The 15,267-nt window shown below is 37.1% G+C and overlaps 3 protein-coding genes across 3 annotated transcripts; 1 reads left to right on the top strand and 2 right to left on the bottom strand.

Moving 5' to 3' along the window:
* Positions 1-103: 103 nt before the first annotated feature.
* LOC117681173 (F-box/LRR-repeat protein 21) lies at positions 104-2,846 on the top strand. The gene is made up of 2 exons (XM_034444547.2): positions 104-242; positions 563-2,846. Exon 2 carries the CDS (start codon positions 631-633, stop codon positions 2,074-2,076), a length of 1,446 nt encoding a protein of 481 aa, XP_034300438.2. The 5' UTR covers positions 104-242; positions 563-630; the 3' UTR covers positions 2,077-2,846.
* Positions 2,694-6,626, bottom strand: LOC105346855 (uncharacterized). The gene is made up of 8 exons (XM_011455602.4): positions 6,466-6,626; positions 5,877-6,170; positions 5,183-5,473; positions 4,768-5,061; positions 3,776-3,910; positions 3,575-3,599; positions 3,227-3,331; positions 2,694-2,887 (listed from the first exon to the last, which is right to left on the bottom strand). The coding sequence occupies exons 1-7, from the start codon at positions 6,506-6,508 to the stop codon at positions 3,247-3,249; spliced, it is 1,167 nt and encodes a 388-aa protein (XP_011453904.2). The 5' UTR covers positions 6,509-6,626; the 3' UTR covers positions 2,694-2,887; positions 3,227-3,246.
* A 1,555-nt stretch (positions 6,627-8,181) lies between these two features.
* On the bottom strand, positions 8,182-15,097 carry LOC105346857 (Fc receptor-like protein 2). The gene is made up of 9 exons (XM_034444542.2): positions 14,967-15,097; positions 13,865-14,173; positions 13,368-13,649; positions 12,872-13,168; positions 11,900-12,079; positions 11,703-11,724; positions 8,940-9,013; positions 8,755-8,767; positions 8,182-8,645 (listed from the first exon to the last, which is right to left on the bottom strand). Exons 1-9 carry the CDS (start codon positions 15,013-15,015, stop codon positions 8,552-8,554), a joined length of 1,320 nt encoding a protein of 439 aa, XP_034300433.2. The 5' UTR covers positions 15,016-15,097; the 3' UTR covers positions 8,182-8,551.
* Between the last annotated feature and the right edge of the window lie 170 nt (positions 15,098-15,267).

Genomic DNA, 15,267 nt, shown 5'->3' with positions numbered 1-15,267 from the left:
TGATGCGAAGTTCCTGCTTGGAACTCGATAACTATTAATATCAAAGGTAAACACCCCCTTCCCAACGAAGCCCCCCCCCCCCCCCCCCCCCCCCCCACAAGTCCCTTTAAACTAATGTTTTCGAGATCGAGATTTGTGGTCAGTATTAAAAATAGACTTCTAAAAATACCCATTATTACAGGTACTGTATTGATTTACGTACAAATGTACAATTATGTACGAGGATATACACGTTAACCCAGGTTTGTCTCTCTTTCTCTACAGTTTTTATGATCTCTCTCTCTCTCCCTTTCATCGTTGATTAAATATATCAATAATATTTGAACTCGCACATAACCTAAATCCATTGTGAATATATGTAGGAACATATGTACAAGGATACACAGTCATGTAAACAAACTCTCTCTCTCTCTCTCTCTCTCCCTCTCTCTCTCTCTCTCTCATAACATTTGATTCAATAAAATAAGTAGATTTTCACTCGCGTTCACCATTATCTACCAAATCAACTGTATTTTTCATGCGTAACCAAACAATATTTATATTCCGTGTTTTGTTTTGAAAGGTTGCCAGAAATAAATGACTAAGTGCCGTCTTTAAAGTTCCTCCTGATTCAGAGACTTCCAAGACATAATGGCCGACGGTGAGACCGGCCCGTGTGACCCAGACTTTAGTGACCTCCCGACGATGATCTGGGTCAACACACTAAGTCGCCTGGACCTGAAAACCAGGTACAAAGTCTCTATCACGTGTTCCAAGCTAAACGAAGCCTTCCACCACCCCACCCTGTGGAGCCGGATGACCTTGTACCTGATCGGGAATATGACCAATTACGGCTGGGTCAAACAGTCTGTAGTGCCCGCACGCAATATGCAACTGGTCAAACATTTCGGGAAATATTTTCAAAACCTTACTATTGTAATTAGCGGATATTTAGATGATGACTTCGGGAATTGGAACAACCTCATTGCGGAAGTTGCCAACAAATGCCGACTGGAATCTCTGAAGCTGCGTGTTGGAACAGCTACATCGGTCTCCCACTACGAGGGTAAGCGATCTTGCAGCCGAAACTTAATTCCGCTTGTAAATTTCATTAAGAACGCATTTCGTCTTAAGAAACTACACATTGTGTCATGGCCAATGTATCCCCGCAACTTGGAAAACATAGACGAAAACATCTTTGAGGCGGCCATGTTGAACCCTAAACTAAAAGAGCTTGAGGAGCTCAGCTTGTTTTGTGAGGACGCTAGCGATTGGACGGAGCGACAGCCGATCCTCCTCCAGCCCGCCGACACAACAAACCTTGTCCACCATTTCTGTAACCTCAGACACCTGGCCCTGCGCTCGCCTATGGTGGACCAGGGTCTTCTGAAGGCGTTGTCCTCGAGGGGTAGACAGTCGCTACAACGTTTACACATACTGGTCAATTACATCAGTGACGACGAGGCCTTCCAAATCCCGGAAATTCCTGACAAGGTTTGGGAAGAGTTCAGTTTGAGGAACGTTGGCGTTCAGGTTGCACTTACTATTTTGTCTAAGGCCCCTCTCCTGGAGTTGTGTAATCTGCTCAAACCCGCCTGTCCCGTGCATTTTTTGACGTTTATGGAGTACTCCGGCTGTGATGAGGCCACTGTTCAGTACATCACAGACAAGTATAAACACACACTTGCAGGCTTTGAATCTCACGGAAAGGGGGGCTATGTCGAATTGGAAAGGGAGATTGTCACTTTGGTAGAAAACTCGCCTAATATCCGGAATTTTCTCTATTTTGGAAAGATCAGCTGTAGCAATGTTGAACGCTTGGCAGAGTTACGATCATCTTCATGGACGAATTTCCAGGTTTTGAGAAGTAGTGTGTATGTGGAGGATGAGGACAACATCGAGGGTCGATTTTCTGAGGATGAAGTGGTTGTGAAAACTGCAGACGGAACCTATGTTATGGTCTCAGTGTTGAAGAAACAACTGAGGGAACAACAGGAATTAAACGCAGAGAATAGGAAGCTGGAAATGGTTAGTCGCGTGTCAGATCTTCTAGGATACAAATGGACCCCAAGTCTTAAGATACCAAAGTTTTCATGAGAAACCGAGATAATGCCAAAATTACCTGAAAACGCTGTCACCACCGTCAGAATTGGTGAGCGATGTCTGCACAAAAGATGTTCAAAGGATGACTGCATTTAGCGCCCTTTTCGGTCGCTTCTGTAGCGTTTATTTCTTAACCTAGTATCACTTTTTTTTTTTAAATTTTATTAAAGAGTCTAGTCAATTTCCAACATAGATTAAGTTTTATACTGTGATACAATAAACCCATTCTAATAGTTACAACATACTTTTATTTAACGTAAATTACATAAAGTTGCAGTTAACATGCTGATCATTTCTGCAATTAAAAGAATAATGCTTGTTTTAAAAGTTTATTTTATTGCAAATATTGCATGTCCTTAAGTGTAATCTTCCTTTGAGAGAGAGAGAGAGAGAGAGAGAGAGAGAGAGAGAGAGAGGGCTTCGACTTGAATTTCAATGTTTAACAAACTTAATACATGTATCATGGAATAAGCATAAACAGATTTTCTTAGTATAAGATTGATTGTTATTGAAAAAGGTATTAGTGCATTAATCCATATTATTTGATATAATTTTTGATGATGTTAGCAAAACAAGAATACTATTACATGTATTGTATAAACTTAACACTGTTTACGACAGAATTTTATTATAGATGCTGATATCTTATTATAACACATTTTGTAAACCGTTTAAACATTTATCAAGGAGTAATTGGTGATTAAAACGTAGGCGTCCCCGGATACATGTTGAATAAAGACGTCTTCTAAAACGAGTGTTATTTCTCTGCAGTCTTCATTGCTCATATATCTCAGTCTGTATAAACCTGTAAAAGTGCAATCAAATAAATTTTACTGACCACATTAAAATAAGTTTTTTGTACTATTATTAAAAGTAAATAAAGTAAAAGTAAAAACAAGTACTTGTATGTGTACTTTTGAAGCTTTTATTTTTGCCAATGTTAAAGAGCTCTTTGTCTTCAGAAAATACGAAGGAATGTTTTCGCGCCATTCACATATTTCCCAAATGAAATTTTGTTTTACTGATTCACTGAACAAATCTAAATTATTGATTAAAATGGAGAGTTTCAACAAAAAAAAACTGTGATTGAAGTCGCTTTATTTTTTTTATGAGAGTTAACGCTCTTAATGAAAGATCAACGTACCTTAATATAGATTTATGAAATCATTCTGTGGGATGGGCTTGCTCTTCCTTTAAGGTTCTGTAGTTAAGATTGTCTTGCCCAACGCTTGAGCTCATATCATTGTCTCTTGAACGAAATAACGTGATTAAGTTTATTTCTGATAAAACTGATTTTACAAAAATTGAACGAGTACCGGAAATTAACAAACCATTGAGATATAAGTGTATATATATGGACTGCTTAAGGTTAAAAACAATTCTCTATTTTGATATCCATTAATAATAAATTAAGTAAGAACAGAAGGATTTTCACAGATAAATAAAATTTTGGGTTTTATTGTGTTTAGAATAGTAATTAGACATTTCATACCTCCGAGTTGTCAAAAACTGATTACCTGGAAATAAACTAATCTTAGTTAAATGATAGTAGATAATACAATATTATGCAGTATTTATGGTACAAAGAGATAAGTTTAACCGTTTATTAAACAGATTCAAGACATCTAATTTTTCACATACATTGCTATCCCTTTTGTTGATAATAATGTAATTAATAAAGGTATATACATACTCATATCTGTAATTTTTCTGTGATGAAAAACAACAACAATTCCAGCCATTATGATTAGAAGAACCACAATCCCGGTCACGGCACCAAACACATCAGCGGTGATTGCAGAACTTTTCGTGGTAATTAGATCGAGGTCTACGGAAAAAGATGTATATCTCAGGCACGTAGCATCATTTGGAAGGGAAGAAAAATTTGGTAGGGAAGACTTTTTTTTTGGGGAAGTATAGTTGAGTCCCCCCCCCCACGGATTAGGATTTTGAAGATTTTTGGAAACTTTAAATTTCCCTCTTTTTTTCTTTTGCTTGTCAAGATTTTTTGGATGGGTCTGGCCCCCCCCCCACTTTCAAAAACGATGCTACGTGCCTGTATCTTGTTTGATGTTACAATAATATCTTATCAGTTGTCTTACATCGCATATGGAGAAATGGTGTACATTTTACTAATTTTCATAGCGGCCATATTGCTATAAATAATTACAATGGCGAATTTCAGTACAATAAAACACATAGAGAGGAATGAAAAAGCCACAAATTTAAAAAATAAGTATTTCGGAAATATTCTCCTCATTTGGGTTTGTCATTTACAACATTTGGGATCGGAATGTGCTTGCTTTGTTTACATGAAAGGTTGAGATGGCGGTTCCTTTTGAATCTGAAATATCAATGCGGAGCGTTGTAGGAATAGAGTGTGTTTTAGTGATGAAAGACGTCAGGAAGGGACTTTGGAATTATTTTTAAAATACTTGCCACTCATAGGTAAAGTTGTTCCTCATATATTTACCGAGTTTACATTGCAAACTAATTGTGTCAGAAATCTTTGTTTGTAATTTTGATTTGTAATGGAGACAATTTGAAGACATGAATATTAATGAGAGCAGTGTCACGTGGAAGTTAGCTCATAAATGAAGCGTACGTGATTTCTCCATATGGAGTATTCAGTAATTTTGAACTTGCACACACAAATAGATCTGAACTTAAGATGATATGTCTCACTTTTTATATTGATGATTGCCTTTGAGGAGTTTTTGTCATAGCTGCCCCACTGGGAATCGCTTTTCGCCCTACAGTGGCACGCCGCGTTGTGGTCCTTGAGTTTTGCGATGACCATGAGAGTCGACAAGGTTCCAGTGCTCCCGACTCCCTTTGACTGGAGTTTGTCGTCACAGTACCACAGCCAAGCTACCGGGGGGTTTCCCCGCGTGGACAAATAACACCGAATTGTTACTGGGGTGTTCTGATCCACGGTTATAAGTGTATTGTCTATCCGGGGCCTTTCGTCAGGGAAATCTTAAAGTAACAGAAATTCATGCTTTGAATTTGAATAAAAAACATTTGAAATAATAAAAACCCCAATAATTCACATAAAATGACATGATATAATCATTATATTCTGTCAAATTCTACGTACAGTACACACTGAGTGAAACTGCGTTGGACGCCGCCTCGTAGTGAAGAAAGTAGTTCCGGGCCACGCAGTGACACACCTTGTTGTTGAGATCCGGTTCCCCTTTCAGGATCAGTTTGGACGTGGCGTTAACGTTGACGGTCCTTTGGTTGTATACGGCGTACCGCCCACACTTCCAGGTCCACGTGACCGGGGGATTCCCCAGGGTGTCCAGGGTACACTGCAAGGTGATCTCCTCCCCCGCTACAACCGCTGTGTTTGAGGCGTTTAGAAAAGGGATAGAGCGCGGAGTATCTGAAAAGAATGTTTTGTGCTAATAAGGTAACTCGCCTATCTGTCTTTAATTGAATTATCAGACACAAATTATTTTACGATAGTAGCGGATAGTAAAGATAAAATAAGGATGGCGAAGACGTGCATTATTTTAGGGTGAAAACAAGAAAGCTTTTATAATCCCAAAAAGGAGAGATACATAGTTGGGAGAGAGAGAGAGAGAGAGAGAGAGAGAGAGAGAGAGAGAGAGAGAGAGAGAGAGAGAGAGAGTGAGTCACTGCGCTATATACAAGAATCAGGTACTGATTTTAAATAAAGATAATTTTGTAATGTGCCATTGCTTACATATATTGTAAAAATAATGCACATCATCGGTTGAATTTTCGGGTTAGGAATAAACATAATTATACTGGGCAGGACTTACACCTGACGTTGATGGTCAGGTGATTGGACATCTTGCTGTAGGAGTCGTTGGCGGCGCTCGGCCTGACTTTACAGTAACACACCACTCCATTGTACTTCCGGTCGGAAGGGAAGGTCAGGACGGTGTCGTGGAGGCCGACAGACGCATTCCCAGTCATGTTACTGTCGCCACATCTCCAGTACCACGTGACCGGCTGGGGTTCCGGGGAGTAAATTGAACACCTGAGAGCGATTGGTTGTCCTTCCGTCACGTTATTATCGTTCAGGGTCAGGTATGGCGTGGGAAGTTGATATGCTGCGGAAAAAATATGTTATGCAGCTACATAGATGGGACTGTGGTGAGAAACAACAGAATATAATATATAGTAATACATAGTATGATACCAATTATCTGAATACAATATGATATATTATGATACATATAATATCCAAATGTAAAATTAATGCATAAAGAAAAATATAGAGTATACAATCGTTATACCTTATTCAATACAATTATAAACATATGCTGCTTTTTTTTTTTAATAAATAAACATGAAATAGATACTACATTTTCGCTATAACTTGAAAATACGCCAAACAAAACTTACAGTCGCCGACAACCAGTGGTAAAAACAGGACAAATAGAAGCATGGTAAAACGACTTCACGGGGGGATAGTGACAGCCTACAATGTGACCGAGGTCTGCTTCTCAGTTCTCTCGACCCCGGTACCAGCACCGTCCAATTACGAGCACTCATACAAGGGAGATAATACGTATTAAGGCCAGCCCTATCGTAATTTATTCATTGTGAACGACCGTTGTACATGTTTACAGATTGCTAAATTATCAATGCAAATTATTGCGTCTCAACACTTTAACTTCAATTTTTTTTCATCCATAATTACACTGTCGTACATTTGAACATAAAAAAGTATAAGATTTAAACATGTGTAATGCTTTGTAGTATGATGTCTGTTTGATGTTTATAGTATGATGTCTGTTTGATGTTTATAGTATGCTGTCTGTTTGATGTTTGTAGTATGATGTCTGTTTGATGTTTATAGTATGATGTCTGTTTGATGTTTATAGTATGACGTCTGTTTGATGTTTATAGTATGATGTCTGTTTGATGTTTATAGTATGATGTCTGTTTGATGTTTGTAGTATGATGTCTGTTTGATGTTTATAGTATGATGTCTGTTTGATGTTTATAGTATGACGTCTGTTTGATGTTTATAGTATGATGTCTGTTTGATGTTTGTAGTATGATGTCTGTTTGATGTTTATAGTATGACGTCTGTTTGATGTTTGTAGTATGACGCCTGTTTGATGTTTATAGTATGATGTCTGTTTGATGTCTGTAGTATGATGTCTGTTTGATGTCTGTAGTATGATGTCTGTTTGATGTTTATAGTATGATGCCTGTTTGATGTTTGTAGTATGATGCCTGTTTGATGTTTATAGTATGATGTCTGTTTCACCGATCAGACCTCGGTGAGGTGTTCTACATTTATTATGTTATAAATTCGTCAATCCTTTTAGCGGGCATCACAAGGTATAACAAATTATGTTGTTAATTTCTGTAATTTATTATAGTGTGTAGAATCAGTGGTTCCACACATCCTACATGTGTACCCGCGCACATTACCGCCAATACCAGCTGTAAGCAACAACTTCCATTTACGATATACATAAAACTAAAAGACGTGTTTGTGTTATATGTTTTTAATTGAAATGAAAACAATAGATACATTCATATTATTAGTTTAAAACATAGCAAATAAACAGACATAGCATACTGAGCATAGCGTGTATATGTTATTGTCTCTTAAAGGTGTGTCTTAGTCAGCGGAAAACTTATCAAGCCAAAAAAAAAAAAAAAAAAAATCAGAATGACAATAAACCCTTCACAAATCAAAAAGCTAACCAAACCCTAAACCAAAAAACTACCCCCCCCCCACAAAAAACCCCCCCGCAATTATCCACTCCCCAGACAAAAAACTAACCCCTCCTTTAACCAAAAATAACAAATCAGCATACAATAAACCCTACCAACACTGAAGAAATAAAACCCTCCCAAATCAAAAAAAACCTAAGTCTCAAATAAAAAAAACTTAACAATCCCCGAACTAAAAAACTAAACCCTCCCCAAACCAAAAAACTAAACCTCAAATAAAAAAATTTAAACCCTCCCCAAACCAAAAAAAAACCAAAAAACTAAACCTCAGATAAAAAAAAATAAACAATCCCCAAACTAAAAAATTAAACCCTCCCCAAACCAAAAAACTAAACCTCAAATAAAAAAATTTAAACCCTCCCCAAACCAAAAAAAACCCAAAAAACTAAACCTCAAATAAAAAACTAAACAATCCCAAAACTTAAAAACTGAACCCTCCCCAAACCAAAAAACTAAAACTCAAATAAAAAAATAAAACCCTCTTCAAACCAAAAAAAAAACTAAACGATCCCCAAACCAAAAAAACTAAACAATCCCCAAACCAAAAAATAACAAATCAGCATGACAATAAACCCTTCCAAAAAAACCAAAATACTTACCTCTCCACAAACCCAAAAAACTAATCCCTCCCTAATCCAAAAAACTAACCCTCTCTAAACCAGAAACCTTACCTCTCCCCAAACCAAAAATGTGAAATTAGCATGACATTGAACACAGTAGCTTGGAAAAGAGAGACTTATGAACGAATCACAGAGAGCTCCTTGTTCTTAACCACAGCAGGTCTTTGTTTATGGCCCCTTTTCACTCTTAAATTTTGGTAAGTTGGAACTCTAAAATAAGCAAGACCGAAGTTATACACAAACTATCGTTGTACATAAACGTACGTATTAAAATATATCAGTCAATTACTAGTATAATTTCATTATTATTATCTCTTACCTTTCATCAGCGTCTGAAATGGGCAATTATATAGATTTCATTTGAATACATGTACAACGGATATGATAAATCAACGTAGCAGGATAGATTATTTAAAATCGTGTTTATAACGTCAACCATACATGTTCATTAATTACACAAAGATTAAGAGAACGGCGCGCTGACCTGGAGACCTATCGGCTTACCTTTGCTCTGGTTGCCCGTCGTAAGTACCTCATAGCTATGTTCCTCTATAGTACATTTTGTGTCCTGGATTTGGCTGATAGACAAACACAAAAACATTACATACTGTAAATTCCTTATATTACGCGAGTACTTAATTCCGCGATCCCGCTGTTTTGTATCAAATGGCGAGAATATAAAATCGCGAACGCGGAACATTTATCCATATTTCTTATAGTTATCAACTCTCAGAAAATAATTGCGAGGTTTTAAAATCCGCGAGGGATGCTTCTCGCGATTTTACGCGGATATAAATTCCTCGCGTTTAATTAGGAATTTACAGTATAACAACAACTACAACATTCCCATAACTTAAACTAAACAAGAGGCCCAAGGGCCACATCGCTCACCTGAGCAACAATTGCCTTAATTCGGATCAAATTAGCATTACTGCATCAAAATATCTTGACAACTAAGTACAGTAGATCTTGCTAAAAAGAAATGAAAATCTGCAAATTTTTACCCACCTCTTTTATTTTGGTAAATACCAAGCCCCTTTTGTTGTTGTACCTGTAAGAAGATTTTTCTCTATTCCTATATACCCCCCTCCCATTTCGTGGCCCCACTTTTCTCTAGGAAATCATGGTTTCATCAAACTTAAATCTGCATAACCTGTGCTTTTACACTAAGTACTGAGTTTTGGACCGAAAACTTTCCCAGAATATTTTTAAAGATTTTCTCTCTATAATCCTATGTAAAAATTCAAACCGCCATCACGGCCACGCCCTACCACTAGGGACTGTGATTTTGCAAACTTGAATTTACACTACCCGAGGATGCCTCTACACAAGTTTAAGCTTTTCTGGCCAAAAAGTCTTTAAAAAGAAGATTCTTATAGATTTTCTCTATATATTCCTATGTAAAAATTCATCCCCCAATATGGCCTCACCCTACCCCTGGACTATTTTTTAAACAAATTTGAATCTATACGATCTGGGGATGCTTCTACTCAAATTTGGGCTTTCCTGGCCAAAAAGTTTTGAGAAGAAGATTTTTAAAGATTTTCTAGATATATATAAAAATTTATCCCCCATTGTAGCACCGCCCTACCCCCAGGGACCATGATTTGAACGAACTTGAATCTACATTATCTGAGTATAGTTACACGCCAATTTGAGCTTTCTTGGCCAAATAGTTTCTAAAAGAATTTTTTTAAAAGATTTTCTCTATATATTCCTGTAAAAAACTTGAACCCCCCCCCCATTGTGGCCCCACCCTACCCCAGGGACTATGATTTGAACGAATTTGAATCTACACTACCTGAGGATGCTTCCACTCAAATTTGAGCTTTCCTGGCCTAATAGTTTTTGAGAAGAAGATTTTTAAAGATCTCTATATATTCCTATGTAAAACTTGATCCCCAAATTGCAGCCCCACCCTACCTCCGGGGACCATGATTTGACAAACTTGAATCTACACTATCTGAGGATGCGTCCACTCAAATTTGAGCTTTCTTGGCCTAATAGTTTTTAAAAGAATTTTTAAAAAGATTTTCTCTATATATTCCTGTATAAAAATTTATCCCCTAATTGTGGCCCCACCCTATCCCCGGGGTCCATGATTTGAACAAACTTGAATCTACACTATCTGAGGATGCTTCCCCTCAAATGTGAGCTTTCCTGGCCTAATAGTTTTTGAGAAGAAGATTTTTAAAGATTTTCTCTATATATTCCTATGCAAAACTTGATCCCCCCATTGTGGCCCCACCCTACCCCAGGGACTATGATTTGAACAAACTTGAATTTACACTACCTGAGGATGCTTCCATTTTGATTTGAGCTTTTCCGGCCTAACAGTTTTTGAGAAAAAGATTTTTAAAGATTTTCTCTATATATTCCTATGTAAAACCTGATCCCCCTATTGTAGCCCCACCCTACCCCTGGTGACTATGATTTGAACAAACTTGAATCTACACTACCTGAGGATGCTTCCATTTTAATTTGAGCTTTCCTGGCCTAATAGTTTTGAGAAGAAGATTTTTAAAAATTTTCTCTATATATTTCTATGTAAAACTTGATCCCCCTCTTTTGGCCCCTCCCTACCCCCGGGGACCATAATTTGAATAAACTTGAATCTACACTACCTGAGGATGCCTCCATACAAGTTTAAGCTTTTCAGGCCGAACAGTGTTTGAGAAGAAGATTTTTGAAAAATACCAACAAATTTTCAATAATTCTCAATTATCCCCCCTTTAAAGAGGGCGTGGCCTCATTTGAACAAACTTGAATCCCCTTCACCTAGTGGTGCTTTGTGCCAAATTTGGTTGAAATCTGCCCAGTGGTTTTTGAGAAGAAAATGAAAATGTGAAAAGTTTACAACAACGACGACGACAACGACAACGCCGACAGACAACGGACAAATTGTGATCAGAAAAGCTCACTTGAGCCTTTGGCTCAGGTGAGCTAAAAAGCAGTTAATTAAGAGTGCTCTTGATGATCGTGGTCATTCATAAACCATATTGGTCTCCTTTGGAAGAAGAGCTCTATAAGAATATATAGGAAAATACCAAACTTCTAAAGATAATAATATATAGATATAGATAATAATATATCCCTTTTTCTTAGATACTAGTTTATAGCTTTACAAAAAAAAATCTTGAACCCCCCCCCCCCCCAACCTTCCTTAACTATGATACCGGTATTTAATTATATAATAAGAGCATTAATTCTAGAGACACAATATTTGATGATTTCACACCTTTTTTGATAAAGCAAACCGCATATTACCTTTCCAAATTTGATCGTCTCCCTGAAAACAAAAATCACGAAATTACAAAATGCCGTCAGTTGAGGCTCGTGTGAATTTTAAAAAAAATTACGATAGTTTATGTTGAAATAAGCACATGAATACAATAGAAAAATAAATTTTCTCAAACGATCACGTGAATAACGATATAAATTTTTACAGAGTGCTAAAATAGTACCTATTTTGACGAGGAACCATGAGGTCAGCGATGATTCCTTAGGGATTCTCTTGTGTTGGATAACAATAACCACAAGGCACGTGACAATGACTACCAAGAGAAAAGCCAGGGTGACCCCAAACGCCACCGGTGAGATTCCACCCTTCTCTGATTGTCTGACAGAGCTTACTATCGGCGTACCTTGAAAAAGAATAATACGTAACACTTGACCATATATATGACATTTATCAAAAACCGAGACTTTACACGAATAAGACGCAGCTATAGTTTGTACTTGTAACACTGTGCCGGATAATTATGCCAGTGCCAAGGTATCATTTTTGCACCCGCTTAAGATGCAGTTTCGGAAAAATCCATATATACCAAATGATAGACCATTGTTTAAAGAGTATATATCCACTTTTGTTTTAAGTGTTTTTCACCTGACAGATGAGATATTTACCTTTGAAAATTAATATCCCATTGGAAAATGATAATTCCCATAGTAGAATTGATTCTCCTACAGGAAATATTGACAATCCTATAGGATTTTTTAAAAGTCTTATAGGAATTATATTTCCTATAGGAAAATGGTATTTTTTGTTGGAATTTGATTCAGACATGTAGTTTTCCTATAGGATATTAAGTTTTCTTATCGGATTTTATAAAAAAAAAAAGAATTAAAATTCCTACAGGAAGTTCTTGTAATCCGATAGGAAATTTCAAATTACCGATAGGAATATTGTTTTTTTCTACGGGAAAAATTATTTTCCTATAGGAATTTATTTTTGAAAGTTAAATATCTCACCTGACAGGTGAGATACAATGATAACAAAGTTGGTTGTTAACTCTTTAAGCAATGGTCTATCATATGCAGCTTAGACGGGTGCAAAAATGCCACCTTGGCACTGGCATAATTATCCGGCACAGTGTTTTGTGCATACGTTACTACAGAGACATAAATAACAATTTCCCAGTACAGTGTATACACACCTATTATTCGTATGTAACTATCAGATGACTTCTCGTCGTATCGTCCGGCGACGGATAGAGAGTTCTTCGCTCGACAGTAGCATCCTTTTTTATCGTCGTTCTGTTGGGCAAGGAAAGATAACTCTGTTGATTTCCCCATTTGATTAACGCCTTTATTCACCATGACGTCATTACAGAACCATGACCACGTGACTGGTGGGTTTCCAGCAGTAGATAACGAACATCGGAGCACAACAGGGGAGCCAACGCTTACACTGGTCACAGTTCTGCTAATTTGTGGATAATCAGACGGGATATCTGAAGCAGTGTGATGTTTAGAGACATTTTATTATCATGCATATCTACATAGACATTCACAAACCGAAGCATAAAAATACCTCAAGCCCTCGAATTATAAGCTTGATGCTAATCAGGTTTCATTTTTCCAGATTGGAGGAAAAATGCATAGCATTGCATCTGAAATGATTTCTTTTGATATAATATTTTTGCAACTCACAACGAACGGAAACAAGTGCAGGTTTTGAAGAAGCCTGGAACCCAGAGGCCTGTGCTGTACAGTAGCAGGAGAGTCCATCAAGTCTCTGCTCCGCCGGGATCACCACTTCCGTCGTCCGGCCTCTCTTCTGTACCCTAGTGTACATCGATTGTGTTCCACATTTCCAAGACCAACTGATGGCAGGGTTACCAATGGAGTCAATTGAACAGCTCAAGACTGCTTCTCCGCCAGAGACTAATGCTATATTACTAGTGTTAATGATGGGAGATGACCGGGGTGTGTCTACAATGATTATATTTTGGGTTATTTTGATATATTTGTACTTGACGGTTTTTTGATATTTTGATGTACTATTAATTTTCAGTCAAAATTTTGTGTGAATCTTTTACAGCATAATCGATTTGATTATTAGTATTTATTAGAGAGAGAGAGAGAGAGAGAGAGAGAGAGAGAGAGAGAGAGAGAGAGAGAGAGAGAGTTAGTTAGTTATCCCATACATTTGACGTCAATGGTTCTGTAACTAGAGGTCTTATCATATGTCAGGTTCAAGGAATCACGTGACACCGCTCTACAATAACAGGACTGCTTGTCGTACTTCCGGTCCGCCGTGAACCTCAGGGTGGATGTTCCTCCTCCGTCGTCCGTACTGTTCGCGGTCAGGTCGTCATCGGCACAGAGCCAGTGCCACGTGATTGGATCAGGCGACCTCGAATTCTGAGAGACCGAACACCGTAGTGTTATTGTTTGTCCTTCGTTCACGCTGTATGAGGACAGTAAAGAAAGAGACGGGGAACCACTGGGAATGGCTGGTGAAAGGAAAATAAGGAGTTTGAGAGTTCTTTATATCAAAATATTGATGATGTATGAAGAGCGTTATTATAAGGTGTCTTTCCTTAAATTCTTTTTTCTTTCTTAAAACCAGTTTTAATTTAAGATGCAAATTATGGTAAAAATTGAAAGCAATTGATCCATCACAAGTCGGTAGGATGATTAAAAAAAATTTTTTACCTGTGAAAAAAATATAAAGAGGAACCGATCCCAGGACCACAAACCCACCCTAACATACCGCGGAAATCGCTCCAATATATATATATAATAAAAGAAAAAAAGCAGCACTAACTGCAAAACATAAGCGCTTTCATTGTTAAAAATCTTCAGACGTTTGAAGATTTTTAACAATGAAGAACGTCAATGAAGAACGTCTGAAGATTTTTAACAATGAAAGCGCTTATGTTTTGCAGTTAGTGTTGCTTTTTTTCTTTTATTATATTTTTACCGGACACTGAGAAAATACTTTTGTGATTTGGATATATATATATATATATAAGAATTTAGATTATAATATGTTCTTAAATGTAACCGGCCCTATAGCTTCACGCCTGTAACAGTCTGTTATAATGCCTTCATGCATATAATCGGAATAAAAATTGTTGAAGATAGTGATAAATTCTCTCTGTTTTTTAATTTTAAAAATCTTATTGATAGGTAGATCTTACCTTACTTTTATCATTTTGAATGTGATTAAGCATTCATTATAAACGAGTCTCTTTGACGAAGAAGACGAAAGCGTTATAACTTAGGGGATGTAACACCGCTTACCATGAATTGTTCCAGTGAGAGCAAAGAAAACAAGCACCAACATCGCCATTGCTTAACATTCACTCTAATGAAAACCAGGAAGAAACTAAAAGTATTAAAATAATCTTTTTTTGTAAATCCTCTCATTGAATGAGATATATAATTGTGATAAGTATATGTCAATTAGCATGCGACTGCCTGCAGTGCCCGGACTCGCTATTTTTTGTTGTTGTCATAATCAAGTACTTTATGCAAATACTGAGAGAGACTGCGACCTCTCAAGATTAAAGTTGAACACTTTTGTCATAAAACATCATTTTCA

This window comes from Magallana gigas, chromosome 2 (assembly GCF_963853765.1).
Source record: "Magallana gigas chromosome 2, xbMagGiga1.1, whole genome shotgun sequence".
NCBI lineage: Eukaryota > Metazoa > Mollusca > Bivalvia > Ostreida > Ostreidae > Magallana > Magallana gigas.
This window is presented reverse-complemented; position numbering and strand designations above follow the sequence as displayed.